This window comes from Cricetulus griseus, chromosome 4 (assembly GCF_003668045.3).
Source record: "Cricetulus griseus strain 17A/GY chromosome 4, alternate assembly CriGri-PICRH-1.0, whole genome shotgun sequence".
Classification (NCBI taxonomy): domain Eukaryota; kingdom Metazoa; phylum Chordata; class Mammalia; order Rodentia; family Cricetidae; genus Cricetulus; species Cricetulus griseus.
The window spans coordinates 64,121,334-64,148,884 of NC_048597.1; the positions used below are offsets into that span (position 1 = coordinate 64,121,334).

The window sequence follows — 27,551 nt, forward strand, 5'->3', positions numbered from 1 at the left end:
TACTTGGGGTGATTTTCTTAGTACTGTAAACAATACTGCTTTGAGCAAGTTACCAACATAAAGAAAACACACCTAACATATCTAAAACACACTGTACTCTCATGACACAGGGCTACCTTGAAAACCCAACTTTCCCCTCTAATCAATACCACCTTTTCTCTAAGCCACCCATTTTCTACTTTTTCTCCGATGCTGTGGTTTTGGGGTTTTTACTCAATTAGGTTACTTGTGTGTGAAAACATGATGCCCGAGGGCTGAGGTTCCATCTCCACTAAGGGAAGCTGCCCACTGGGAGTCAGTCCTCATTTTGTAACCAACAGGAACTCTTTGGAAATAATTTTCTTGTCACACAACAATAAAGACAATCTAGTTCAAATGACCCAGCACTTTAGTTAAAACCTGCTAAACAATTTCCAAAGCAATCATACGGCTCTAGGTACAGATGTGAGAGCTCAGACATGGCATGTTACCTAATCTAAACGGTCCACGACTAACTCAGCAATGTGGTGAGAGAGCACAAAGAAGTACAAAGAAGAGACTCTGGAGTCGGAAGGTCTCAGCCAAAGCCATTCTGCTCCTGTCGGCTCTCTGACTAGTGAGGGCAGCATAGCATCCTGGAGAGCAGGAAGGCTCATTATCACCTGGTTCCTGTTTTTTTGTTTTGTTTTGTTTTGTTTTTTTTCATTTATGGATAGAAATGAACTTACTGCCCCCTTACGTGGGCTGCTGTCCAGCTCCGATGATAGAAAATGCATGGAAGTGTTTTACAATTACCATTAAAAACTTCAATTTAATGAGTCTCTGTCTCTTTAACCCCTCTTTATTTCTCTCTCTCCTCTCTCTCTCTCCTCTCTCTCTCTCTCCCTCTCTCTCTCTCTCTCTCTCTCTCTCTCTCTCTCTCTCTCACACACACACACACACACTTTTTTTTTTCCTGAGATGGAGTTTCACTGTGTAGTCCTGCTGTCATGGAACTCACTCTGTAGACCAGGCTGACCTCGAACTCAGAGATCTGCCTCCCTCTGCCTCCCAAATGCTGGGGTTTAAACTAGATGCAATGGACTTATTTGGAAGGTTCATCTACTCAGGGTGACTTTAGATAACTAAGTCACATAATGTCAGAGTTGGACACTGGATGAAAGATGTAGTCACCATCAGCACATGTGTGTATAGCCAGCTTCAATATCACAGATGATTTTTCACCTTTCTCAAGGATTTCCTTTCCAACACCCCATATGTCTGTGTTATGATTGGTCATGTCCATTTCACAGGTTATCAGGCTGGGGCTGAGGTTTTCTTTCCTCCAAAATTTCAAATGTACCTCAACCATTTTCCCAGTGTCCTAAGCATCTCAGGCAAATTTGTGGATATGCTCACTTACTGAGGGACCCAACTAGCACAGGGAGGAACTGAACCTTGTTCTAGAACTGTTTTGGTTCATGATTATCATTGGACCTCCAATCTGATCTCAGTTGAGAAGATGTTTATCACTAAGTGTGATGAGCAGGTGACATCACTACATTCCTATCATTCTTCCTTGGGAGGTTAACATGGGCCTCAAATGGCTGCTGCCTCATGTCTTCCACTTCTGTCCAAGCATCCTTTGGAAGGAAAGTAAAGCCTAGTTCCAATCAAAATCCCATTTTATGGAAAACCTCTCAATATCTTCCACAAACAATCCTCAGAGTTAAGTACAAAATTCTCTTGGATAAGATTTTACCTTGTGATTCTTCAAATAGCCTAGGAAACAATTTTGAAATTCACACACATCAGGTTTTTTTTTAAGACAACATCATATAAACAATACCAGAATAATTATATTGCATACTTAAAAATACACATTCAGATATTTTCAGTCCACTCTCAGATATCTACTTTTTAGAGAGGCTGCATCCAACAGTTTTCTCTTCAGTCCTAGGAGAAGGTCAGTCAGAAAACTGTCATTTGGAATGGTGCTACAATCACATTCTCTCTCTCTCTCTCTCTCTCTCTCTCTCTCTCTCTCTCTCTCTCTCTCTCTCTCTCTCTCTCTCTCTCTCTCTCTCTCTCCTTCACTCTTTCCCTCCCCTGCTCTCTCTCCCTCATGAATTGTCTCACAGGTGTTGTATTTCAGAAATCTTGGAGTCTGTGATCTCAGTCAACATAGAAAACTCTCAGATAACTTCCAAGAGCCATTCTAAAATTGTCTGTAGCTCAACCTTTCCTTTACATTTTCCTTGATAATGACTCATAAAGTGTAAGCCCCGAGCTGCTCAGTAGTCATGCTAGTTGCTCAGTTTTCTACTAATTCGACCTCTGTCATTTTGTACCTAATTTTAAAGCTCTCTAAGTTTGAAATTCTTCATGTTAGAAAGATTTCTACTACTTTACCCCTTGGTCACTCTAAGCATCCAACACTGGAGCTAAGGCTCGCTGAAAATGTAAACACCCCCTTCTACTTTTCCACCAAGACAGATAACTCCAAGGGAGACGATGTTGAGCCAAAGCTTTTATCTTTGTGGCTAATAAGATGGTTAACTGAATTTTCTTCAATCTCCAAATTCCTTCTGGTGTCTCAACTCTTTCTGGATAGTGAGCAAGAGAGAATTTTATCTACCTCTGTTGGCCAAACAATGCTATTTCACCTTTCCTCTTCCATCTCCAGGCAGATAGATAGACCCTATCGGCTTTCACCTCCATAGTATCATTGTGCTGACATCTGTACTGAAATTCCTGGGCTTCTCCTGTCTGTGCCCATTGACAGCACTGCTTCTCTGCAGCAGAGGAGGCGATGGGATATGTCTAAAGAGTGGGATGGTCAAGGCAGGTTTGCAACAAGTACTTTCGCTTCTTACTTTATGTTGCTAAGCAACGCAAGCCAAAATGTTATTTGAACTATGCTCTGAGACTATGCTTGTGAGCACTTTCCATGGACCAATCCCTACGGTATTAGATCTCAACAGGCATCTCATTAGAGAAGGCGAAGTCCAAAGGCTGCCAGGGCTTAGAGAGACCCTTTAAAGACTTATCTCAACTGAAACCTCCAATCCGATGCCTAGTAATTGTCACTTCTATTCCACCATTTCCTCCTATTATGTCACAAGTTTCTTCACCAAAATTGTTCCACTCCTCTAGTATCTTTCTAGTTTCAAAGTTTAATTAAACTAACTGTGAAGACTCACCCAAAGCTTAATGACTCCTTAATTAGCTTTCTATTGCTGCCTCCAGATATTGCTTCTTTACCTGCAATTTCTCAGAATGGTGGCTGAATGTGGATTAAACCACACATCACTTCCTGTTCTTGTTGCAATGACACACGGTAATTTTTTTACAGGCCCCTCTGGGACATAAGCATTTTCAAAGGGAAAACCCATGCCTATGGCAAACACCGCCAAACTGGCCTGCACAGAGCCACGTCCAGGTTTTCCACATAAAGTACATTATCTTTCAACAATCTTGGCACCACTTACAATTTGTTTATCTATTTTAAAGAGACTCCTCATCCTTCACTGCCCATCTTTCCAAAGGCTATCTCACCCTAAAACCTCCCTGAATTTACGATCTAATTCCCTCCATCCAAGGGCATGGTGTTCAAGGATATAGGCTTGGTGCACAGATTTAAACCCAGTTCTGCAGCCCATTATTTGTTGATATTGGGCAAGGCACTTAACATTCCTGGACCCTAATTTTCTAATGGGAACAGGATAGTGACATCTACATCACAGGATTACATTCTTCCATAAGGACGAAATAAGTTAATTTCTGAAGTTCATAAAATAGTACCACCATCTCATAAACACTCAGTAAAACTAAGACCTTCCCCGTTCTCTCTCCTGGTTAGCAACCTCCACTTGGCAATGATTACTTTGACTGTTGGTGACACACCTTTTGCTGTTGCTAGAACTTAAATTTAAATCAAGTGTTATTGATGGATTTTTAATAGGGATATCTTATTTTCTTAAATAAGCTGCACATCTCTGGAGCTTTGGTGAACTCTGATTATTGAACATTTGCTACATGCCAAGAACTTGGCTGAATACATTCTGTAAATTTTTCATGCATTACTCACAATCACAGTATAAGATGGCTATTGTTTGCAAGCTGTACATGAAACAGCACCAGAGAAGGCTTAGGGAATAGCTCCAGTTTTCTAAGCTAGTATGCTATAAAGGTAGGATAGTTCTAAGATCATTTTTTATCTGTTTTCTGATTGAATAACATTCACCCTTTGATACAGTTGCTGCAGTTGCTCAGTTTATCACTGCAGATAATGTTGCACAATATCTGAAGCACACACTCAGAATTTAGCTTTTTTACTTTTAATATATCTTCACTATGGATGACTTACTTTTCATCATTAACTTTTTTTCAGTTTAAGATGAATTCTAACAACACCCTCCTCCTATTACAATGAGAGAGCAATAAAGTTTTACTATATTCTGATATAAACAGACACCTTTGCTTGTTTCTGTCTTAGTATTTTCCATGCATTTGTGCCAATTTCCATAATCTTATGTTTAGCCTCACCATTTTATTTCATTGGATTGGGGCTGTTTCTACAGTGAACTTGCTAGTGTTGGGAGAAATGCTAAGGAACATTTGTTCCAAATCTTTGAGTCACCAAGGTGGAAAACTAGGCTCAGGGAATAGATGGACCTGCTAGCAACACTTAGCTATTCAGGGAGAACAGCAGGAACCAGAATCAAATTTCTTTTAAAAATTATTTTTTAACAGTTAATTGCTTATTTAGTGCATGCATAGGTGCAAAGAATGGGCCTGGGAGATGTGTGAGCCACAGTATTCTGGTGGAGGAGGTCAGAGGACAACTTAGAGCAGTCAGTTCTGTTCCACTATGTAAATTCTAGGGATTGAATGGTTACCAGGCTTGGTGGCATATACCCTGAACCTGATGTCACCTTGACTGTCAACCTGACATGCCAGTGAAGGAGGAGCCACCACTGAAGAATTGTCTCCCCCATCAGATTGGCCCGTGTGCCAATCTGTGGTCAATGTGTCAGTGTGTAATTTTCTTCACTGCTAATTGAGATAGGAGGGCTTAGCCCACTATTGCCCATCTCTATGCAGGTGGGCTTGGGTTGTGTGTGAAAGCTGGCTGCACTCTTGGAGAAAGCTAATAAGCAGCATTCCTCCATGTTTTCTGCCTAGAGTTTTTGCCCTGGCTTCCCTCAATGATGGACTGTAACCTGAAAAATGAAATAAAGCATTTTCTCCCCAAGTTGCTTTTGGTCATGCCACTTAGCACAGTAAGAGAAAAGCGAACCAGAACACAAGCTGAGCCAACTCCCTGGCTCCATGGCTCCAGAATCAGAGCTCTTTATCCTAACCTCATATCCTTTTAGCTAAATTACAGTGACATCTGTGTACAGGAAGTGTTTGCTTCACAGTCACATCTACTCCATACACTCGCAGCTTGGGCCAGTGGCCTCAGTTTTCCTTTCACTGTGCATCCAGAATAGGATATTAAAGAGAAGTCATACAGACAGGAAATATTTGAGGATGCAAAAGCCTCTTTGGTTTTCTGCCTTGGAGCCTTACTCATTACTGCCACCCAAGTGACATTTCTCTACACATCCTTCCAGTTCCTACTCAGAAAGCACACAATGAGACTAACACAAAGGAGAGAACAAAATGTTTGGAAACTATCATATCACTTTAAATGGGGTAGCTCAGTATCTCTTAAATGTAATGATAAAACTTGCTTTTCTATTTCACAGTTGTTAATATGCTGCAGTTTTAAATTTATTTTCCTAGAATTGATTTACTTACATGCTACAAAATACCATTAAACATGAGATTGGACAGCAAACAATCTCATTTAAGATTGGTTTAAAGGTTCAGATTCAAGGGTGACTTCCTGTTCTTCACAGTGTTCACAGAGCGTTCATAGGACCCCTGCCTTTTCCTCTATGCACTCATTATCACTTATGTGTTTGCCTCAGCCCTTATGCATTACAGCTCCCTTGACAAGATGTGTCCACAGCATCTCACAAATGCCACGTCCCTCCAACCTATACTAAAAGACTTGGAAGAAAACAGCAGCTGTTCACAGTTATTCATAGTTTTGAAGAAGGAAGAAGTGACAAATAGAGATATTATCTTCCACCTGAATGGAGTGATGGTGAGACTCCAGAATACAATTAAGCAGTATCAGATTCCAAGTTTTACTCATAAATGTTTAGACCTACATGGACACAATATGAACTACTTTTGCCTCATACAAAAAAATAAATTGTCCAAAGTGTGTCTTGATTTTGCATATCAAATAACTCTAAGACCCACAGAGGTTTTAGTATAAACTTACTGTATACCCTATTCATGGCGGTCTACTCAGAATAGCACAGTGCTGTGTGCGTACATATTACCTCTCATGCAATGGATGTAAACACTGCACCAGTGCAGTTGATGATAACCCCCATCCATCAGTAGGGAACAAGGAACAAGGCATTTAGTTCGAAAGTCAGCTCCAGGCCCCACTCACCAAAGTAGTCATCAGCAGGGGGATTTTCCATGTCATACAGCATCTTCTTGGTCAGGTGCTCGAGCTCATCTTCTGGCCGGAATGATGCGGGGATAGAAGGAGGCCCCATAGGCCCAGGGTGTCCACCCTGAAAGAAAACACATAACCATTTAATTGTAGTCTAAACATCCACTACAGCAGTCTGCTTAACCAAGGAGGAAGCAGCCCAGGTCGATCCATTTGTACACCCATGTTGTGCACTAAGATTTATTACTTATCCAGTGTCTGACCTTTGATATAACACACTATCCACTTCCCTTCTCTAGATGAGTCTATCACACTTTAGAATTTGTGTTTCCAATAGTAGGAATATAATTTTTCAATAACAGATGAGCAAAGTGCATTACTTAGGAAGATGAGCACTAAAGGCTATACAAGCTAGAGGAAACTCTGCAGGCATATCAGTGAAGACAGAGCCTCTGGAGAGAGGGCACTGTAAGTAGATAAAGGAAGCTCCCTAGAAGAGATTGCAGAGAAAAAGTAAATAAGACTTCTTTTTGTACCTAGCTGAAAGACCTCAGGTACCATAAAAAGCTTCCAGCAATTGTGTTTTCCTGTTTAAATACAATGTTTGAGATAGCAAATGAGGTGAATCAGATTGGTTTCTGGTATCCAGAAAGCAAAGGGATTTTATTCCAGTTAAGGAAGCTCAGCAAAGTTGTTTTCGTGCGTGTGTGTGTGTGTGTGTGTGTGTGTGTGTGTGTGTGTGTGTATGCGCACGCGCGTGCTCGAGTGTTTTCTTGTTTTTTTGTTGTTGTTGTTTTTTTTTTTTTTTCCCCTAAAGCCGTAAGCAAGCAGGCATCAAATGGGGATGAGTGTCCAGTGAGACTGCAGAAGTGCCATGTAAGAGAAGGAAAAATCAGGCAAGAAAGTATTGGAGACAGCCGATTATTGTCCCAATGTGTGCAAAGAAAGGAAGGTGAGATGGTAGAGGCAAAGGAGCGTCATGCTATATACTGGAAAGTTAGCTCACTAGATTTTCCTTTCCCACATTTCAACTTTCCCTTGTAAATAGCACCCCATATCTTTAATCAGGAAATTACAAAAAAAAAATGCTGTTATGAACAGTTTAGAAATGAGAACAGCACTGGCCACTGTCAACTGGAAGAGAGGTGGACAGATAGTGTGCTTGCTTGGTGTTTACAACTCTTGCAATAGTTGGGTGAGAGTTTCAGTTGTCAGAATCTTTAACATGTAAATCCTACAAAGCTGGAAGCTAGGTATTCATTCTCCCACCATCTTCACTTTACCCTAGGAGTTATCAGACACAGCATCCTGTAACATATACTTCCCTTTACAGATGTTATCATGCCTCATGTGGCTTTGACTTGAGTGACATCTAAAGCATAGAATCTAGGCCTTGTTGACACTAATGAGACTTCATTGATAGTGGTTTAGTCTTTTATCTATACTATTTCCCCAGGTTTTGAAATATACATAGTGTGTAGTAGGGAACATGCTCAAAGTAAAGAGCCCAAGAAACTTTGGTTGGCCATTAATCTTGTTCTAGGATGTTGTTCCCTGTTAGAATATTTGCATTAGATATGGTAAAGACATGGGCAGGCTTCTGCCAGCTGCATGATCTTCTCTTTGAGACAGGGAACATGAAATGCCAAAAGATCAGGACAAAGCTAGTTATGGTGAAGTAGGACAGGAGTCCATGCTAGACGAATTCATTTATTCAGTGAACATTAAACATTACAACTAGAGCGGCTTCTCAACTGCAGACATTCTTTTACCCTAAAGGCTAAAATAAATAATAAAGAAATGATTCAATCATTAGATATTTTTTAGTTTATCCAATAACTCTTCTTTTTTCTAATTATTAGTTATTTGAGAATTTATTATATTTTGATCCTATTTACCCCACTCCAAATCCCCCAGATTCATCTCTGCTTCCCCACCCATCCAACTTTGTATAATCTTTTCATTAAACCCATCAAGTAAATTTGTGCTGCCCATATACCTTAGATATGGTCTACACACGAGTGTGGATGTCCTACCAGGTGCTACACAGTTAAAGAAAACAGACCCATCCACTCCAAGCAGCTATTAGCTTAGGGGTGGGCCTTCATGTACAGCTATCTTCTCCTTGCTGGAATTTTGTCTTGCTTGAGGCTGCATAGATCTTAAGTATACTGTTAAAACCATGGGTTCACATACACAACCATCCTGCTGTACAAAAGAGACACTGTTTCTTTGTGGTCATCCACCACCTCTTACTCTTACACTCTTTCCTTGCCATCTCCCTCAATGAGCTCTTAATCTTGGGAGGAGATGTGTGGTACAGATGTCCCATTCAGGACTGAACGTCCTGCAATCTGTTTTCTGCACTTTGGCCCACTGTGAATCTCCATGTTAACTGTCATCTACTGAAAACAGAAGTTTCTCTGATGAGAACTGGGAGAAGCACCAATCTAAAGCTCTAAGTCATTAGGAGTTGGTTGAATAGTATGTCTATTTAGCAGAGTAGGAGGAGGAGGAGCCGTTTTTCATCTAGGGGCTATGAATTTGGTGTGAGCTGTTCATATAGTCATTGGTGTGACTCCATCCACTGGAGTGTGTGGTTGACTGTTCAGGAGCCACACCTCTGAATCTTCTTCTGCAGAAGCCACGTTGTCCATAGCTCCTCAGTTAGGAGGTGGGGCTCATGAACTCCATCCCATACTACGCTATAATGTTGACTGGCTTGATTTTGTGCAGCAACCACAGCTACTGAGTTCATGAGTGTGGTCATCCGGCCAAGTCAGAAGGCATTATTTTCTCTAGTCCATTCTGACCTCTGGAACTTACAGTTTTTCTGCCCCCTCTTTTACAATGATCCCAAGCCTTAGAAAAAAAAAAAAAACCAGTAATATAGTTGTCCTGTTTGCAGCTGTACATTCCATAGTAGTGGTCTCAATCTTCCTAATGCTGTGACTCTTTAAAACAGTTCCTTATGCTGTGATGAGCCCAAACATAAAATTATTTTGTTGTTACTTCATAACTGTAATTTTGCTACTGCTGTGAATTGTATTGTAAATATCTGATATGCAGGATATCTAATATGCGAACCTTATGAAACAGTAATTCAAACCCCAATGGAGTAGCAACTCACTACTCTATAGTCATTTATTCTCTGCACTTTGACCAGCCATGAATTTTGTGTAAACCACTATCTACTGCAGAAAGGAATGTCACTGACCATGTCTGAGAACTGTAGTAATCTATGGGTAGAGAGATGTAGATTTAGAGGAAAGTTTAATACTATGTCCATTGAGCAAAATTATAGTGTTATTTTATGTATTAGCCTATATCCTATAGATGCATAGTACTGGCCCTTGCTTTGGAGTGTGCATAGGGCCTGAAATCCAACAAGAAAGCACGTGCTTAGCCCAACAACATTAATGCCACTACTATCCCACGGACATATCTTGCCACACTACTCATTAATGAAGTTCAGAGTTCACAGCTGGGTAAGACAGCTGGTGACTTTATTTTATGTTATGTAAATGCTACTTTTGAAATTCATGAAATGGGACTTTTTTTTTCAACCACAGTAACTTCAAGTGACAAAGATATGCTGGTTACTTCTAAACTCCTGGAACAAGTTTGTAAATAAATCCATGCCAAGTGGAGGATTCCAAGAGTAGAAAACGTCAGAGTTGAGAAGAAATTTTGTGTTAGTGGGGAAAAATTAAATGACCCCATGCTTAAATCTGGAGTGAAGAAGATAGAACGGAATTTTTAACTGGTTGCAGTCTCATGATAATTAGATACCTGAGGCTTTGCTACTAGTCAGAAGCCCATGGTTGAGATTATGGATAATTCTAAAAATGGTGACAGAAAGCCAATATGATTTGGAATTCTTTGGCAAGTCTATGAACTTTGGATAAGTTCAGATTTCCTCAGTCATTATGAGAAGCACAGTGAGATAAATTGAACAATTGCAGAGCACTGTGAAGAAGGGGCTATGCCTCAGGTGGCAAAATAGACAATGGATATGGGAAGAGGAGCAATTGCTTTCCTTCAGGTGTTCAATAAAAGGAGAGGTGGAGTACAGGTTATGCTGGTATTTAAACCCAAATTGTACCCACACACCTTTTCCTCCAAGCATGTATTGCACATGGCTTCCAACAGAGAGATACTGGAAAAGCGGAGACTATCACTGCTAATGGCTCTAAATGCTAGCTGCTTTAATTTACTCAACAGTCACTAAAGAGCACATGATATCTCTGCTTCCAATGGACATACTTTATTATTGTCTCAGAATATGTATCCTTATTTTAATAAGCAAGAGGTAAGAAACTAAATTCATTTCCCACAAAACTAAGGCAGAATTGTCTACCCTTAGCACTTACATTTCCAAAAGACTAATTTCAAAGTACTGTCAGTATTTCACAGATGTTTTTTAAAAGAATCATCCTTTCCAGTCTTCAAATATTCTTGTCTGTTTTGCTTGCCAAATTTAGAAGGGCTCTTTACATTAAAATTCCATTTTGTATTTGATGTTATCAGACTTAGCATGCTGATATGTCCCTATAAACTCACTGTAAATTGAAAACATAGTAAGTCAAAGGAGCCCTTGATACACCTCACATACTGGTCATCATAGCACAATAATGCACTAGAAGCATTGGCTGTTTGTCATGTGACATGGGAGCTGTAGCCCATTGCCACTGTGCAGCATCCTGAGAGAATATCCTACTAAATATCATTAGCTTGGGAGGAAAAAAAAACCCTCAGATTTGTGTAATTTCTATGAAATGGACATTACTGTCACAAAACATAAAACTGAAAGATCACAAGTAGAACCATAGTTAAGTTGGGGACCACATCTGCACAGTTAATTGAGAGCTAGGTCTTATGAGGAAGGACCTAGATGATTTCAGAGTATTTTGAATTTTGTCTACATGACTGCTACCCACACCCCATCCAGTGTATAATGAGGAATACCTCTGGAATAAATGCTGGAACCACAGATTCTTTAGATAAGGGTTGTTTTTTTCACCTCAGGGAGGATAGCCTAAGACACTGAGTTCAATACTGTAAGAAATTTTGTATTCACTGACAGACAATTATCCCTGTAATTTCTCCCTTCCAAAACAGATGAGGGCTCATGATATCTTAAGGAAAATGAACAAACTATGTCTAATTTATTTATTTCAAAGTGAGAAATTCATGGCAGTGTAGGGTAAAGACATACAATTTAAAATGTGTGAAGGGTCACTGGGATGGGAGGACTTCTAGTGTTATCTGGGTTCTTCATTCTGAAGTGTGAACATCTGTGGTGAAATCCCCATGTTCCAATGATTACTCATTTGCATGACCCTTTCCAAGGTGCCTTCTTTACATATAAGCAATCTGAGAGGATGGCCCTGTACAATGGTGCAAACCTGCTTTAAGGATGAGAAAATGGAGTTCAAGTGGGTAAGTGAGCAGCCCTGTGGTGGACCATTTCTGAGAGACAGCAGAATGTGGACTCCCTGGTGAACTGAGTTGGGCATGTAATTCCTACTCCGAAATGCCTCTCACGGTCCTCCACTAGTATCTTCAAGCCCTTGGAGATGTACTATTTAATAGTTATTCAAATTTATATCTATTTATTCTTATATAAGTCAAGATTTCTACATATGTGAGTAAAAGATTACTGTTCAGTAAATTTTAAGAAAGCCTATATTTTTCTGAAAAAAAGGATGTTGTTTTAAAGAGTCACATATATCACTAGTATATATGTTCTTTGAAAGTTCTGAATCACTTAGTGAAGGCATAAGGGCATCCAAAGCCACACAGGTGAGTTGTCAAAGGGTCACACTTTAGACAGCTCCAAACTTTACTTAATCAAAACTGTCAAGGACTGCAAATATCATCTCAGAAAAATTAAGAGTTTCTACCTCTGACAACTGAGGAGTTGTAGGTGAAAAGACCCAAAGTAGACAATCACAAAAACGTGTAAACAGTAAGATGTAGGTATGATTCCAGTGTTCTAGCATGCCAGCAGAAGGCTGCTGGGAGATATGACCTTTTGTTCTTGCAGGATAAATTGGATTTCATAAGAGAAATAGAAAGTAAGGGAGAGCTGGAGGGAGTACAAGAATAATGTACATGGAATAAATGGCAAAATTTAGTGGGGAAAAGAGCTAGAATGAAGACAGCAGCCAGGCCTACTTGGCAAGTTGTGGGCTAGATTAAAACAACAACAGAAAACAAACAAAACCAAGGGTTCAGAAGGTAAAGGGACTTACTACAAATCTTGACACCATGAGTTCCAGCCCCAAGATCCACTTGGTAGGAGAAAAAGGACAACCACAAGTTATCCTTTGACCTCCACATGAGGACCATGGCACCCTCCTCCAAATAAATAAATGTAATAAATAAATGTAAAACAAAACAAAATGAAACCCACCTAATGCCCAGCAAGGTGGCTCTGGGGGTAAAAGTACCTGTTCCCAAGCCTGCTCCTCTCTCAGAGCACATTCCTGACACCACATGTTGGAAGGGAGAACTCATGCCCATTAGTTGTCCTCTGTCCTGTGACTAGTATTAGTAATAATACTAACAACAAAAGAACAAATACAAAACAAGATGTATAACTCTTGAGTAAGGACACTCAAGGTTGTACTCTGGTCTCTACACCCCTGTGCACACACACACTTGAATGAGCACACACATACATGCACAGACACACATACAGACACACATACACACACATGCACACAAACACACACTAAAAATAAATGCAGATATGAGAGTATTTCTAGGCAATTTAGTAACTAATACAAATTTTAAAGGTCTCTGATGTTTACTTGTGTGGCTAACTATTGATTTCTTTGTCTCTGGGCACACAGGAAGCCCTGTTGATTCCCCCTCTCAGTTAGAAGTTGCCATGAGAGGCACAAGAGGGTGGAGGCTTAGTCCTTAGTTATTGAACAAAGCAGAGGCCTCTGTCCCACAGGCTGAGCCGCTATACACTATTACAAGAGGGAAAATGGAAAGTGATACCTTCAATGACCACTGCTAAAAGTCATGGGCAACTGAGTGGTGTTATTCTATTTTTGCAGTTGTGTATTTCCTTCCATTGAAATATATTTTTCCCAGATAAAATTTCCAACTATTTTCATGTTCTGGTCCATATTAGTAAACTGTTGCCCATGTAACTGGCATTAGAAGAGATGGAATATGATGGCAAATGTCTAACTTTTTCCTTAGTATCATGGGTGGTGCTATGTACTAACTAGGGGTGGCTTCTGCAAAGGAAATACCAATGGACAGAATCCTTGCTGAACACGGGAATTTCACCATATTAAAAATAAGACAAACAGCAACTTCCACCCAGCAGAGTCATGTAACATTTCATTATGCTTGGAGTGTTTTGTATGTCCTTACACAGGATAGAAGTATGCTATTACATGGTTTAAAAACTATTTGGAGCCTCTTTACTATCTTTCCGTCTTTAACTCCACTGAAGACCTACCTTTATGGAATTATTTTCATTTCTGGGGCCTCAGTTTCTTTATCTGTAAAATAACATTCTCAAAGATTCCTTGATTTTACTTCACCATGAGTTTGTGACCGTAATATAGCATGTGCCACTGTCATCTTTGAGAGTGAAATCACCTACTCTGTATTTAGAGATATTCTGTAGTCTGCAAAAAATAAACGCACACTGAGTCAGTGGAAACCTCATTAACACAGAGGTTTCCATCATAGGAGGACGCAAACCACTTGTCAGCACCCTCGGAAGCATCCGCACTTCATTCAGGGTTCTGAGTCTGAGTAAGCAGCGGCTGGCGAGCAGGGCTTCTGCAGCCTACTGAACTTTCACTACACTTGGGTTACGAAATCAAGAAGCTATGAAAGTTAACCACTTTATCCCCCATGCACTTTCCTTGGGTAGAGAAGGAAAGTTTCCACCAACACCCATTTTTGGGGGGAGGGTGATAGTGGCAGAGTTTGCTATATGGACAGACTGGCCTGAACCTTGCTATGCAGCCCAAACTGACCTCAACACCACTGCCCTCCCTGCCTTGGCCTCAAAAGTGGTAGATTACAGGTACGAGTAACCACAGCCCCAGTATCTTTTCTGAGGAAAGTGGATGCGTGATAAAGAGCCCTCACTAAGATGCAGATAGTGGAGGTTCTCAGGCCAATGCCCACTGCCTTCAGTGAAGCTTCCTTCCGGCAATGTCGCTCAATGCTCTAAGCATCCATGTTGCAAAGTGATCACTCCATAACTTTCATTGCATCAGCTTCTCAAATGACTGACAACGACCTTGCTTTGGGCCATTTTCCTCCTGTGCCATTACCCACTGTTGATTTCTTATCTGCAAAGTGCCACCTACTTGAACTTACTGCGAGTCTGAATCTTCCCGGAAAAGCACTACCTGGGGAAATAAAACACTGGGAAAAAGCAGCCAAAATCTTCTGAAAGATTCCACGATAATGAATACTCTATCATTTTGGGTAGCAGAGACGCTCATTTTTCTTGTCCATTTGTAATGATGTACAAGAGGTTCCTTCTCTTAGAAGGAAAATGACTTCAATTATGTGTTCTTGTAAAAAGAAACATTGAAATTATCTTCTTTTCAAAAGGTAGAATTAGTCCCAGTTTAGAGCTGAAAGCCTGCCAGGAAAATATATATATTTCTGATAGCATCCCCCCATCACCATTTAGCTGTGTCAAGTTTGCACTTTGCAATTTCCTGTGGCTGCTTTTACTTCTGGATTCTTACTGAATGTCCCACCAGACTCTTAATGCCTCACTGTGTAAAGTGATGAAGTACCTTCTCTGGCCAAGGGCAGAAGATATGCTGGGATACCTGTGTTGTTTTAGGTTATAGCAGCTGACAGCAATGGGTCATGGGGAAGCCATGGGGCAGGTAATGGAGACCCGCCTGACCATTCCCAGGGAGAACCCATAACCTCTGCTTTGTCACATTCTTGTCCTCATGCCATGTGTTGTTGTCTCTAAACCACAGTTCTTAAGCCAAAGTCTTTATAGGAGAGGACTGAAGACCCCATGTTTTAGCAAGATTGGTTTGTTGAAAAGCTACCACAACCAAGAGAAAGGCTGGGCATCCACAAGGACCTACACACCAAGGAAGTTCTAACAGAGCCAACATGGCTCCCATTCCCCACAGGTAGTCTCCATGTCAAGCAAGAGTGCCTAGGCTCAGTAACTTTGCGTTCTGATATCTTTTAACTTCCCCTAGGATTTTGCTTTTTCTATTACTGATTTTCTCATGTATAAAGCCGAAGAGTAATTTATCTAATTCATACAAGCAAGCCCTATATGCTACTAAATATGGCTGTTATAGTTACTGGGGAAGAAATGTAGAGCTTAAGGGTAAAGTTCTTAAGGAAGTGGAATGCTTGTTTGCTGGCTTTCCAGTAACCCACCACCTTTCTATCACTGTGGCAGTCCTGATTTTCACAGACTGTTTTAGCAACTTACATAATAATCATGAGTACTTTTCACTGTAAGTTTCCCAAAACTGTATGCTTTGTTGGTCCTCCAAACTGCTGACACTGAAACATAAAACAGCGACTAAGGCTCGTGCTAGATGGAGAATGAAGTAGCCCTTCCTCTCACTTTTCTGCCTGGATTAATTCCAAACACAGGAGCCACAAATAGTGATGCCCACACCACCCAGTAGACAAGAGCCGGGGAAAACAAGTAATCACTTCAATTGGCAGTGGGAGAGTGAAGCCACAGCCCTGCAAAGGATCTTACTGCTCCCTTTCTTGGCCCTCCCAGGACTATTCCTGAAGAGAAAGCAAGCCGACCCCGGAGTGAGAGGATGCCTCTTAATTTGCTCTATGGGAGGCTAACGGAAGCTATTTCTACAATACTATGATGGCTAAAATCTATCTGCTATATCTGACCTACATTTATGCTTTAGGAATGTTATGCACAACAGATTTGCCATTAACAAAGGCAGAGAAATGCAGGACACCTCCTTCCTTTGTTTGTTTTTTCCTCACAAAGATGGATGGCATGGAAGTTTGATGGATGGAACAAACTGTTTTTGGTTGTATTTTCAAATTAAACTATATGCCTCACCTAGGTGGCAGTGGCTTCCTAGAGAGAAACATTTCATCTTAATTTAGTTGCCTGGAAAAATGCAGTAGCTATTTGCTCCTTTGTTGGTAAGAAAGGTTTCATGATGTGTTGTTCCATTGGGTGGGGTAGTTGGGTAGGGAAGGAGAAGGTATACCCATTTATTTATTTATGGAGACAGGGGTCACATATGATCTAGGTTGCACTGAACTTGTCATGCAGTGAGGCTGGCCTTGAACTCCTCATCCTCCTCCCTCCATCTCCCAAGTGCAGGCATTCAAGGTGTGCACCACTGGGCCTGGCAAGAAATCACACTTTTAATAGTGTGCCTCTTACCTGGTCTGTAGCCTTGACCCTGTTTCTAACTAACTGTTCAAAACAAGGTTTCCCCAGTCATTTGTTATAAAGAACTTAGATTACTCATGTTTCTTACTATTATAGTTTTCAGAGCATACTAAAACAGCATATAACATAGATGCCAAAATGACTGTGAACATAAAACAAACAAGCAAAAAAAAGATACTATATGAAGTCCAGCAAAGTTGGCAGGATGGATTGCAAGTAGTTTATTTAAAAATACTTTTAAAGTGTCTACATAGAATGTGGTAAAATGAATGACCTTTAGAAAATAACAAATATACTTTTCAAAACATGAGGTTCTAGTTTCTTCTTTAGTATTTTTCAGTATGAAACCAGGAGAGCAGGGGGAATTCGGACAGGTTGGAAAAAATGAAAGGCCTGAGTTTCTGTGTCTTCTATGCACAGAAACACTTTCTCACTGCACAAGCTGTTTCTAGCTAGTGGGATTGACAGATGCCTGAACGTGACACACATGACACTGAAATAACATGCAAATCCGTTTTCAGTTTTAATATGCAAATATGGTGCTTGGCACATCACTTTCCACGGCAGAGGTAAATTTCTGTTTTTGAGTTTTTCGTGGGAAATGCAAACCAGCAAACAAATGGTTAACTCCCCACATTTCACCTCACACAAGCCAGTTTTCATCTGAGTCAGAGGGGTGTCTTGCTCAGCAACCCAAGGCACCTGGGAGGCAAAGAAAGGCCAATGCTTTGTTCTGTGACAATGCCACCCTCTACAAACAAGTGCACCCCCCCCAATAGATTATCACATTGGATATCTGGGACTCCAGGGAGGTAGGCAAGGTGCTTAAGAGTGAATAACAGGAAGTTTGTTTTTGTTTCACCCATGAAAAGCAAATCAAAAAAGCTCATCATGTTGAGGGGATAGATATCTGGATAAAAAAAAATAAAATGAGGAGGAGTCAAAAGTCCTATTTCTAGGGTATCTAGGCAGTAAAGGAAACCTGAGCCTCTAAGTCTGTGTTAAATTTCCCACAATTTTTAGTGACTAATCAGTATTATGGCAATCATCCAAATGGCTGTGACACATCTAGATCAATAATTTATAATTCAGTCAGGAAATCAAGGCATATGAAGGAAAAACAAAAGAACATAGCAAAAAGCTGGTTACAATCAGTGTGGCGGAGATGCTTCATCCATCGGTTCTAGACGCTCTAGATACCTACTAACCAACAATTGGTATCCAGGGCAAGGCATGTGTTTTTATCAAGTATGTACTCGTTGCTTAAAATATAAATGTGTGTCCACAGAACTTCTGAGTGAAGTAAAATGGGCCGTATAAGCCATTGCATCCGGTGGTTGCTGCAAACTGACTGTCACTTTCAACGTTTCCAGGCTGTGTGAATGGTATGCAAAAACATCATTGGACAATATGGATTCAAGACTACAGAAACTGTCCCTGTGGCCAAGACATCACAAGAGGACCAGGGGCTTAAATTAGGAATTGGAGCAATAGAATTCAGGGGCGATAAATCACTGGAAGTTTAAATTTCCTTTGGATTTCTTCGCTCCTTCACACTTTACATGTGTCCTGGTGTAACACTCACAAACACCAGTTTTACTGTCACAGGATGAGCCTAGGGTTCCCTTTCCCTTCCATTCTCTTTGCTACCCCCACCTTCCTTTATTCACTGTGAAGAAATAAATCAGTGGTTTTGTTAACTGACTTATGGGGAGTGATTTAGATAGAACCACACCCTTGAATGGCAGAGCCAGGAGTTAAATATGAGCCTGTCTTCTTCACTCGGTGTTTTTCCACTGATTTACAGCTATCTTTATGTATTCATTTAGAAATATGAAACTTACATGATCTATCATAAAGGTTAATCAAGACAGTCAACCTTGCTGATTAAAGCATGATGCTAATTATACCAGAGGTTGGAGACTAATGTGGCCCCTTTTACTTTCAGAAACACTGATTGTGGTGTAATGGAGAAAGTGTGGGTTTTGGAGGCAGAACAATAGCAAGTATGCAACTGACTCTATACACTTTACAAGGTTTTCTTTTATTTTTTTAATTTTTTTTTGGTTAAATTTGGCACTGGCTTCTTCACGTACAAATGGCATGAGGGGCAAGCTGAGAAAGGGAATAGTTGCCCTATTCCAGAGCCATGACGAGTAGTACGCCGATGATACATGGCACATGGTGTTATTTAACGGTGGCTCATGATTATTTGTGTTAAATGTTCTCACAACTTGTCAAAAGTGCGCTATGCATGTCTTTCAAATGTGGCAGGAAGGTGGATAAGAGAACATGAATGACTTAGTGTCATTCATCAACACTGTAGCAGAGGAATAAAGATCACGCTCTGATCCTGAATCTAAAGGCAAGAGGCACTGCCATTTCTGATTAACTAGCTAGGCAATGCAACCCCAGTCCTACCAAAGGAATGCTTTCATCAGTTCTGGGAGGTAGACATGCATTAGTGTTTCATTTACATGTTTATTGACTTATAACTTGGAAGACTGAATGTAATTAAGGTGTGTTATTTAGCAGGTGCCAGATAAAGTAAAAAAATATTTCACATTAAATAACTCAATCACCAAGCAACTTCTATAGGCAGTCATACTGATTTGCCAAGGGGGGAAACTGAGGCATGAGTACCCTGATAGAAAAAGTGAAGAACCTGGTATTTAATTCAGAGTGGACATCCTAGAAACCGAAACTTACCACAACAAATGCCCAACGCATCTATGTCCACCCCCAGGAACCCTTCATTGTTAAGGAATTTAGTTATATATTACAAAGTAAGTAATCTCAATGGAAACTTTCTTAAGAACAAACACTACGTTTTCTGCACAAAGATGACAGGTAAGAGAAGAAATGCATCCACGAAGGTCCTATACAGAAGGAAACGACCTAATTCTGAGAAACATGCCCAGTTTTAATGTCTTCATTCACAATCAAGCACAAACAAACTGCTTGTCAAAAGCCATTTCCTCTATCAGTGTCAGATACAAGGGTCAATGTTAAATTTCAGAAAAGAACAAAATCAAAACCTTAAGAAGTCTTTTATGTTCTCCTAACAACCAATGTGGTAAGATTTCCTGCTTGTTTTGGCCAAATGATGGATAAAATACTATGGCAGTACCTTACTCTCCATAAAAAGAAAAGCCTCTCTGAAATTAAAGAGACAACCCTAGATTTGGCATGCTTGGTGCTTTTTCAGAAACAAAGCACACAGGAGATCATCTGCTGGTTGATGAGTCCTCCAATTGATTGATTGATTTAAAGGAGAGCTGAGGAGAGAAGCTGTGTGTTCAAGGTTATCTAAAAACATAGGGCAGTAATGAGAAGAAGAAAACTCAGATCAGAAAAGCAGGTCCAACTCAAAACTAGTTTATTTCTCTTTCCACCCCAGAAGGCTCCCTCAGAACAGTGGCACCCTCTGGATGTACAGCGTGCCCATTCTTGGCATCAATCTTGGGAGCCCTAATCTACACTGATGCACCCACTCTTCTGAGATCCCGGGATGGAAGTTGCTATAAAGTGAAAATCACTGCTGTTATTCTTGGCGAGTGTTCACAGACCGGCAACAGCTGGCACAGACAGATGTGGTCTACAGTGAATTCCACGTCTGGCTATGCTGATGCTATTCCCTGTACAGTTTTCTTTTTCTGGATCAGTGAGGGGCGTTCCTCTTCAGTCCATGTACCCAATGGGCGAAATGCCACCAAGGTGAGGTTAAAACCCTAATAAGCCAGCACCAATGCCTTCTTCTGTTTCCATTGCTGATTCCCAATGACTTGACTTTCTAAGAAAAACACAACTGTTTTATGGAAAGACTTTTCTTCATGTGGGACCTTGTATGCCTGGGAATTGCAACTGTCATATTTGTAAAATCAAGTACTTTTGTATGAATTCCTTTGAGTATGAATTCTTCCTTTAATCTTTGAAATAAGGTAGTGAAGCAAATATTTTTGAGGTTTTATTTATATTTCTTTTTGTGGCTTTGAAGAAGTAGGTTTTTAAGTTAGTACGCAAATAAATATTACAGCATCTTCACAAATATATATCATTCTATTTTACCTTTATTGGTTTCTTTCCTCCATCTGGTTCCCTTTTTTCCTTATTTATTTATTTATTTATTTATTTATTTATTTATTTATTTATGTGTGTGGATGCATGTGGGTGCAAGTACTTATGGAGAGCAGAGGTCCCTATAGAGCAGTGGTTCTTAACCTGTGGGTCATGCCCCCCTGGGATCACATATCAGACTTTTACAATATGATTGATAACAGTAGCAAAATTACAGTTATGAAGTGGCAACGAAATAATTTTATGGTTGGGGTCACCACAACATGAGGAGCTATATTAAAGGGTCACCACATTAGGAAGTTTGAGAACATCTGCTCTAGAGCCAGAGTTACAGGCAGTTGTGAGCTGTTATTTGTGGGTGCTGGGAACCAAACTCAGGTTCTCTATAAAAGCATTATGTATTCTCAACTGCTGAGCCATCTCTTTGTCTCCTCAAAAATATTAGTGTTGCTATTTTACCCTTCTGCTTTCTTTCTCCATGCATTTCCATTTCCCATAAGGAAACAGAAATAATGAAGTTAAACCAACTGTTGAAGATGGCAGAACTGGGTAAAGAGGAGACAGGATTTATGATAAAGCACACTGACTCCAGAATCTTCACTTTCAGGGACTGAGATGGTGGTCCAGAGCATCAGTATGATCAGAATGAAATGTATTTGATGCAACTGAGTCCCACAAGTACAGATGCAGTATTGAATCATAATCAAGAATATCACAGAACGCTGGATGTTTTACCAACTTCATCATTCCATTCTGAGTAATAGGTAGAAAGCATGTTATCACAGACTATATTGTACTGACTTACAAATACAGTTCAGTTGACCCAGGTCTTTCAGTCCTACTGAGCAAGCTTCATGTCGAGTCCTGGCTTCTGGTGCTTCCTGACTATTCATGGAGGCTCTTGGAGGAGAGCATGAAGCATGAAGCATGTACATCAAATTGATTCAACTAGGCACAATTCTAATTACAGTGAGAAGACTGTAAACCACATAATCATTGTAAGAGCATTAACCGTGTGCCTATTGGTGTTTTCCTAAAGAAACTAATGAGATATGAGGCATGTTCCCTTAAGAAAGAAAGGGAGGAACGATAGAGGAATGTCTACAGATGCAAAGAAAAATATTGTAACTACATGCTATCCTCCTCTTCTACAGAAAAAGGTGGGGGGATTGCAGTTGGTGTGAGGGAGAGACACTCATGAAGAGAATGTAACATTTAAACTATGTCTTGGATAGAGGTAGAATGTGGCCATCTAGAGATGTAGAAAAATGGCGTTGTAGGTGAGGACGTGAGGGGGAGGAAGGAGTGCATCTAGCTGGCAGCACCTTGCCTTTAAGGTCAACACAGGGCCAGGCTCCTCAGGGTCTCTGTTCCTCATTTGCTTTATTGTCTGTGCTGAGTAGGAACATAGAAGCGTATTTTAGCGAAGGGGTGGAAACCGTCTGCTGGTAGCGTCAACCCACACATGAGGCTGCTGAGCGAGCTGTCTGCAGATCACCTCAGGACCGTGGCACAGCAGGCCAGCTGTTCCAGACAAGGCCAAACATTACTCACTGAAATGCATGCTCTTGCTGCTGATTTTGAAAAGTGATTACTTTAATGAGAGGCTGGAGAAAATGAGCCCGAAAGAGGCTGTGGTGATTTCTGATACCAACAACTCAGCATGCAGAGGAAGGCTGAGGTGGAGAGATCTGAGTGCCCGGGACCTCACTGAGATGGCCATGCTTCCACATAAGAAAAAGAGAGTAATAACGGAAGCAGGGTTGCTTTTAGATCTTTTTCCTTTGGCAGTTTCCATAGATTTGTAAAAGTATTTATATGCTGACTTTACATAAGAGCTTAGCTGAAGTGCTGCCCCCCCCCCAATCCACCCCTTAGGCACCCACATTCCAGTGGATGAGGGACCTTCCTTTATATGACACTGACACTGTCATCATAAAGGACAGTTTGAAGGGGTTCAATGTCAACGCTTCTACAACTGGATCTACAATTATAGGTAGTGACCAGGATTCAGGGATTTGTTGTTTTCAAGAAGAAAAGTACAGAAATACAGAAAGTAAAGACACCGCAGCCTGGCCAGAAAGACTGTTTGATTCTTCTTTGCTGTAAATCTTGTGAGTGCTATTAGACACTCATTTTTCCTCTTGAGGTCCAGGTTTCCTAACTGTTTTTAATCTTCATCCTCTTCACACACATTTCTTTTTCTTTTGCAACAAACTGTGGAGCATAAGCACTATCAAGCAAACACAAGATGCACGATAATCCCTAGCGTCCTTCAACATGACAGTTAAATGTTTTAAGATTTATTTACTGTATATGTATGAGTGTCTTGCCTGCATGTATATATGTGCACCATGTTCACACCTGGTGCCTGTGGGTGTCAAAAGAAGGCATTGGCTCTCCTGTTTCTAGATTATGGATAGTTGTAAGCCACCATGTGGATGCTGGAAACTGAACTCAGGTCCTCTGTAAGAACAGCTGAAATTGCCTAAGGCAAGCTTGGCTCTAAATACTTGGCAATGCACCCATTTTCCCTGTTTAGGTATTTCCCCTTTGCCCTCATTCAGCAATAGAAATGCACGGTACCAAGGTGTAAATCTCCAGAGCACTCTAGCTACTACAGAGTCCAAGGCTAGCCCCATTCCCAGGCCTTAGCACAACGGGGAATACTTTAAGTGTGTCACCATTGCTGACCTCTTCTTTCTCTTCTCTATTTCCAAACTTCAGGCCATGTTGTTATATTGCATTCATAACTAAAGAAGAAACTTCATTAGTCCAAATTGCATGAAGTGAGCAGACTGGTGGCAGACACTGCACTGGAAAGCACTTGAATGCAGAGGTGAGAATAAGGAGTGCTACAGAAGATTCTTGCTTCAACAGTGTAGACTGACATCAAGGTACAGTTGATACTGTTTCTCAGTAGGAAAATATGTAGATTCAAGAGATTTAAATGGAGATAAAGATGGAACTGAAATGAAGAAACAGAGGCCGAGGCACTCAAGCAGCTAGCTGAAGTCTAACTAGTCATGCAGGAAGAACAAGACTCTCATTGAGGTCTGTCTGGCTCTGGCCTTCATGTTCTTAACAAGCAAAGTAGGTCTGGAGGGTGCGGGAGATACAGCAAGCAAGGTCACAGAGCAGTCCTCTCCTGTACGTGATTTCGACTATTGAGATTTGGGTACATATTTATAGAACCCATCTACACTTCCGACAAGCTATTTATCATCCTTTAGAATGTGTTATTACTTGTGATAGAAGGGAACGAAGAATTAGGCCAACTTCTCTATTTCAATTTGTAGATAGAAGAAACACTGAATAGATTTTTTTTTGAGAAATTAGAGGTAAGCCCTGCTAATAAATTTCTTTAAACAAATGGAGCAGATCCTTTGAATAACGGGTGATTTATTTTTCATATGAACAGATACTTCATGGTACTATGGCAAACTTAAGACTCTGTTTTACCAGGCTCTAACTCACAAACAGCAGACAGCAGGGAGATCAGGTCTTGAGATTAAGATCTCCACTCAGAAAGTGGGAAGTGAAGCTGCCAATCTGGAACATTCTAACCTCCCCACACTTCACCATCCTATTCTGGACTATTCTGGTTCTGTTTTGGAGACAGTAGGGTTGTACATGACTGGCCACTGGGAGCACTATGTAACTACTTGAGAGCTTGTTAAACAGAAATATTGACAAGTCTCTGAATGGAAGACAATGCTCATGATAGACAAGGTTTACCTTACCACAGTTACAGGAATAGACAACAGTATTTCATAAGCTGAAGAAGCAATCTTTAACAACCTGTTCTGCCTTTTCTAAACAATAAGTCAAAATAGAAGCTCAGGGCTCCCAATGTGTTAGCCAGATAAAAACTAGTAGTACTCTTTCTTTCAGTTTCTCTGAGCCATTAGCAGAGCATCCATGAACAGGTAGAAGCACAATGAGTTATAGAACTTCAGGCTAATCATCAACTTCTCTGGGCCTTAGTCATGCCTCATGTTCTAGTGACTATTATGAAGGGTGACAACTCCTACCACAGAGACTTCAGAGACTTTATTTGGAATTGAGTGAGTAATGAATTGTAAAAATGCTCTGTAAAATAAAATTTGGGGCACAGACTAGAGGTAGCCAACACCTCCCCTTTAAGACACTTGTGAGAATGACTCTGTCACTTGCAAATACAACTGATTGCATAAGCACAATCAAATCAACTTCCTGTGCCAAGAAACTTGGTTGTCCTTGGTGAAATAATAGCATTTTGGCCAGAGAGTGAATTTCATCATTTTCTGTTGACTTTGTGTCTGACTTTTACAAGGTGCATGCCTGGGATTCAGAACCTAGAGCCCAGAGCAGAGAGCCCAGAGTCCAATCCTGGCCCTGACTGTTAGCTTACCGCTTAGAGCATATGAGTTGACCAAGCAGAGAATGGATCTGTTGCCAACCAAAACTAGGTGTCAGAGAGATCTCAGTTGTAACTCCTCCCAACCCTAAGGCACCAAGGGATGAGCCAGGTAGTAGCAGATCACTGAGCACCAACAGTAAGAGGCAGAAAACTTTGTCAACCCGTCTCTTGCTTTTCTCATTCAGTATTTCTACATTGCATTCCCCAAAAGAGATCACATGGCTGGAACAATTCCAATAAAAGCAACAGAGCAAGGATTGCAAATTCAAGCTAAATTCTCAATGGCACATGCCTTTTCAGATGAATACAAGTGCCTGCCCTCCAGGAGCTCACAATCTAGTGGGAGAATCAGAAAGGCAACTCAATAGACTGTGAGCTCCTTGAGGGTAGGGACCATCTTGATTCTTCCTGATCTCTTCACTAAGCATGATGTCTGCCATGAAAACAGGCTTCCAATATGTTCTTACTGAAGAGAGGAGCCATAGGAACAATTTATCTTCTCAAGCTTCCTCCCCTCTAACAACCCACTGACTAGTACTTGGTAAGTGCATGACAACCCGGCCTCCACGGTCCCCTTTTCCACATGCTGTGCATACTATCCCCCTTCTCCTTATCATGGCACATAGGTGCTTCTCAACAGATGATGGCATGGACAAGCAAATGTAAGAAAGGACACACCTGCGCTGTGTATCTGAGTCATGAACACAAGACCTTATAAATGCCAGGGGCAGGTCAATCCAGCTGAGGGCATCTGTCAGGCCTCAAAGAAGACAATGATTGATTTGGGCCACTTAACTCTAAAATCTCGAAGGCTAAATGACATTGCACAGGAAAAAAAATTCAATCCTCTTTTACATTAATTAGGCAGATGACATCAGAACAAAACATTTTTCTTTGGCGTATGAGTTATGCCAAATTCTACCTTCTAGAGGATATGGGTTTCAGCCAAAAGCCCATCATATAGATTATTGTTTTTCTCCTCTCAAGTACTTAGAGGAAATTAAGTCTTCTTTGGCATGCAGCAGTTCTCAGCAAGGTCATGGGTCCTTTACAGTGGTGTCAGGGGCAGTTAAGGTAGGAGCTTTGTCAACAAAAAGGAGAAGGAGACATATCAATTATTCTTGAAGATAAAAACAAAAACAAAAAAAGTTAACCGGGATGGTATGGGGTCATTCTAAGCTTTGTTGGAAAACTCACAGGGTCAGTAAGAAAGCTGAGGACATTCCAAAGTTGTTCCTTATATCTCTGAACTCATCCTTAGGCTATGGTGCTGTAGACAGTCAGGAGATTGTTTCCACTGGGATGAGTACTTGTCATTATGATTCACTCATCTACAAAATGGACAAGGTAGACTGGAACTAGAATATTCATTCCCCTAGCTTAGAAAACTAGAAATTATCAGGAAGCACAGGGAGACAGGGGAAGCATAACTCAGTATGTCTACTTGTTTTGTTTGGTGACACACTGATGAACTAGGGCTATCTGTATGACCCTGGCTTTGGAATTATCCCATGGCCCGGTGGGTTCAGCAGTTGTGTGTCATACAATTAAAGACAAACAAAACTAAGAGAGGGCTTTTTGGAGAGCCTGACATGGAGGCTGTGTTTCGTCAATCAGCACCCGTGTTTCTCCTAACCACACATAAGCCAGCTTCCTTTGGTTTTCCCCCTTAGCTTAAGTCTTGATGCCTAATACCTGCTTGAATAAGGCAACTTTCACATCCTTGAGGTTGTGGTTCCCCCTTCCTTTGTTTTGTTTCAAACTTCCTGCAAATACCACATAGATAAGAAACCCAACAGAGGCCAAGACTTAACTAGTTACACCTTCTTTCAGTCCTTGCTACATGAAGACTGTGCACCATAACCACTTTCCCACGCTCTCCAGCCTTATCAACCTACTCCGCAAGTTTTTTCTATATGCTACCTGCCCATCAGAATCACTTGGGGCTGAAGTCACAGCAACACTTCTCCAAAGATAATTATCTCGGTCTCTAGGTGCAGCCCAAGAAATTAACAGTATTACAAGGCTTCCTAGGTAGTTCTGAAGGGTAACTAGGGACAAGGACAGCTGCTACTTAAATGCCAGAAGGCATGAGCTATATCAACTTTCCTTTCATTATGGATTGCCATTTTCATGGATATCACCCATGAGAGTTCAATGAAGAAATTGAG

At 40.8% G+C, this 27,551-nt stretch overlaps 1 protein-coding gene and 1 non-coding gene across 4 annotated transcripts in view; both read right to left on the bottom strand.

The window, feature by feature from the left end:
- Nucleotides 1-27,551, bottom strand: part of Lpp (LIM domain containing preferred translocation partner in lipoma) — a 606,110-nt gene that overhangs the window by 152,259 nt on the left and 426,300 nt on the right. For all 3 annotated transcript variants that reach the window (XM_035444680.1, XM_035444681.1, XM_035444679.1), the window contains one exon: nt 6,479-6,605. In XM_035444680.1, coding sequence (XP_035300571.1) covers nt 6,479-6,605 — 127 coding nt within the window. The remainder of the gene's footprint in view (nt 1-6,478; nt 6,606-27,551) is intronic.
- Mir28 (microRNA mir-28) lies at nt 25,692-25,772 on the bottom strand. Its single transcript, NR_105191.1, has one exon. It is a non-coding gene; the product is annotated as a microRNA mir-28 (primary transcript).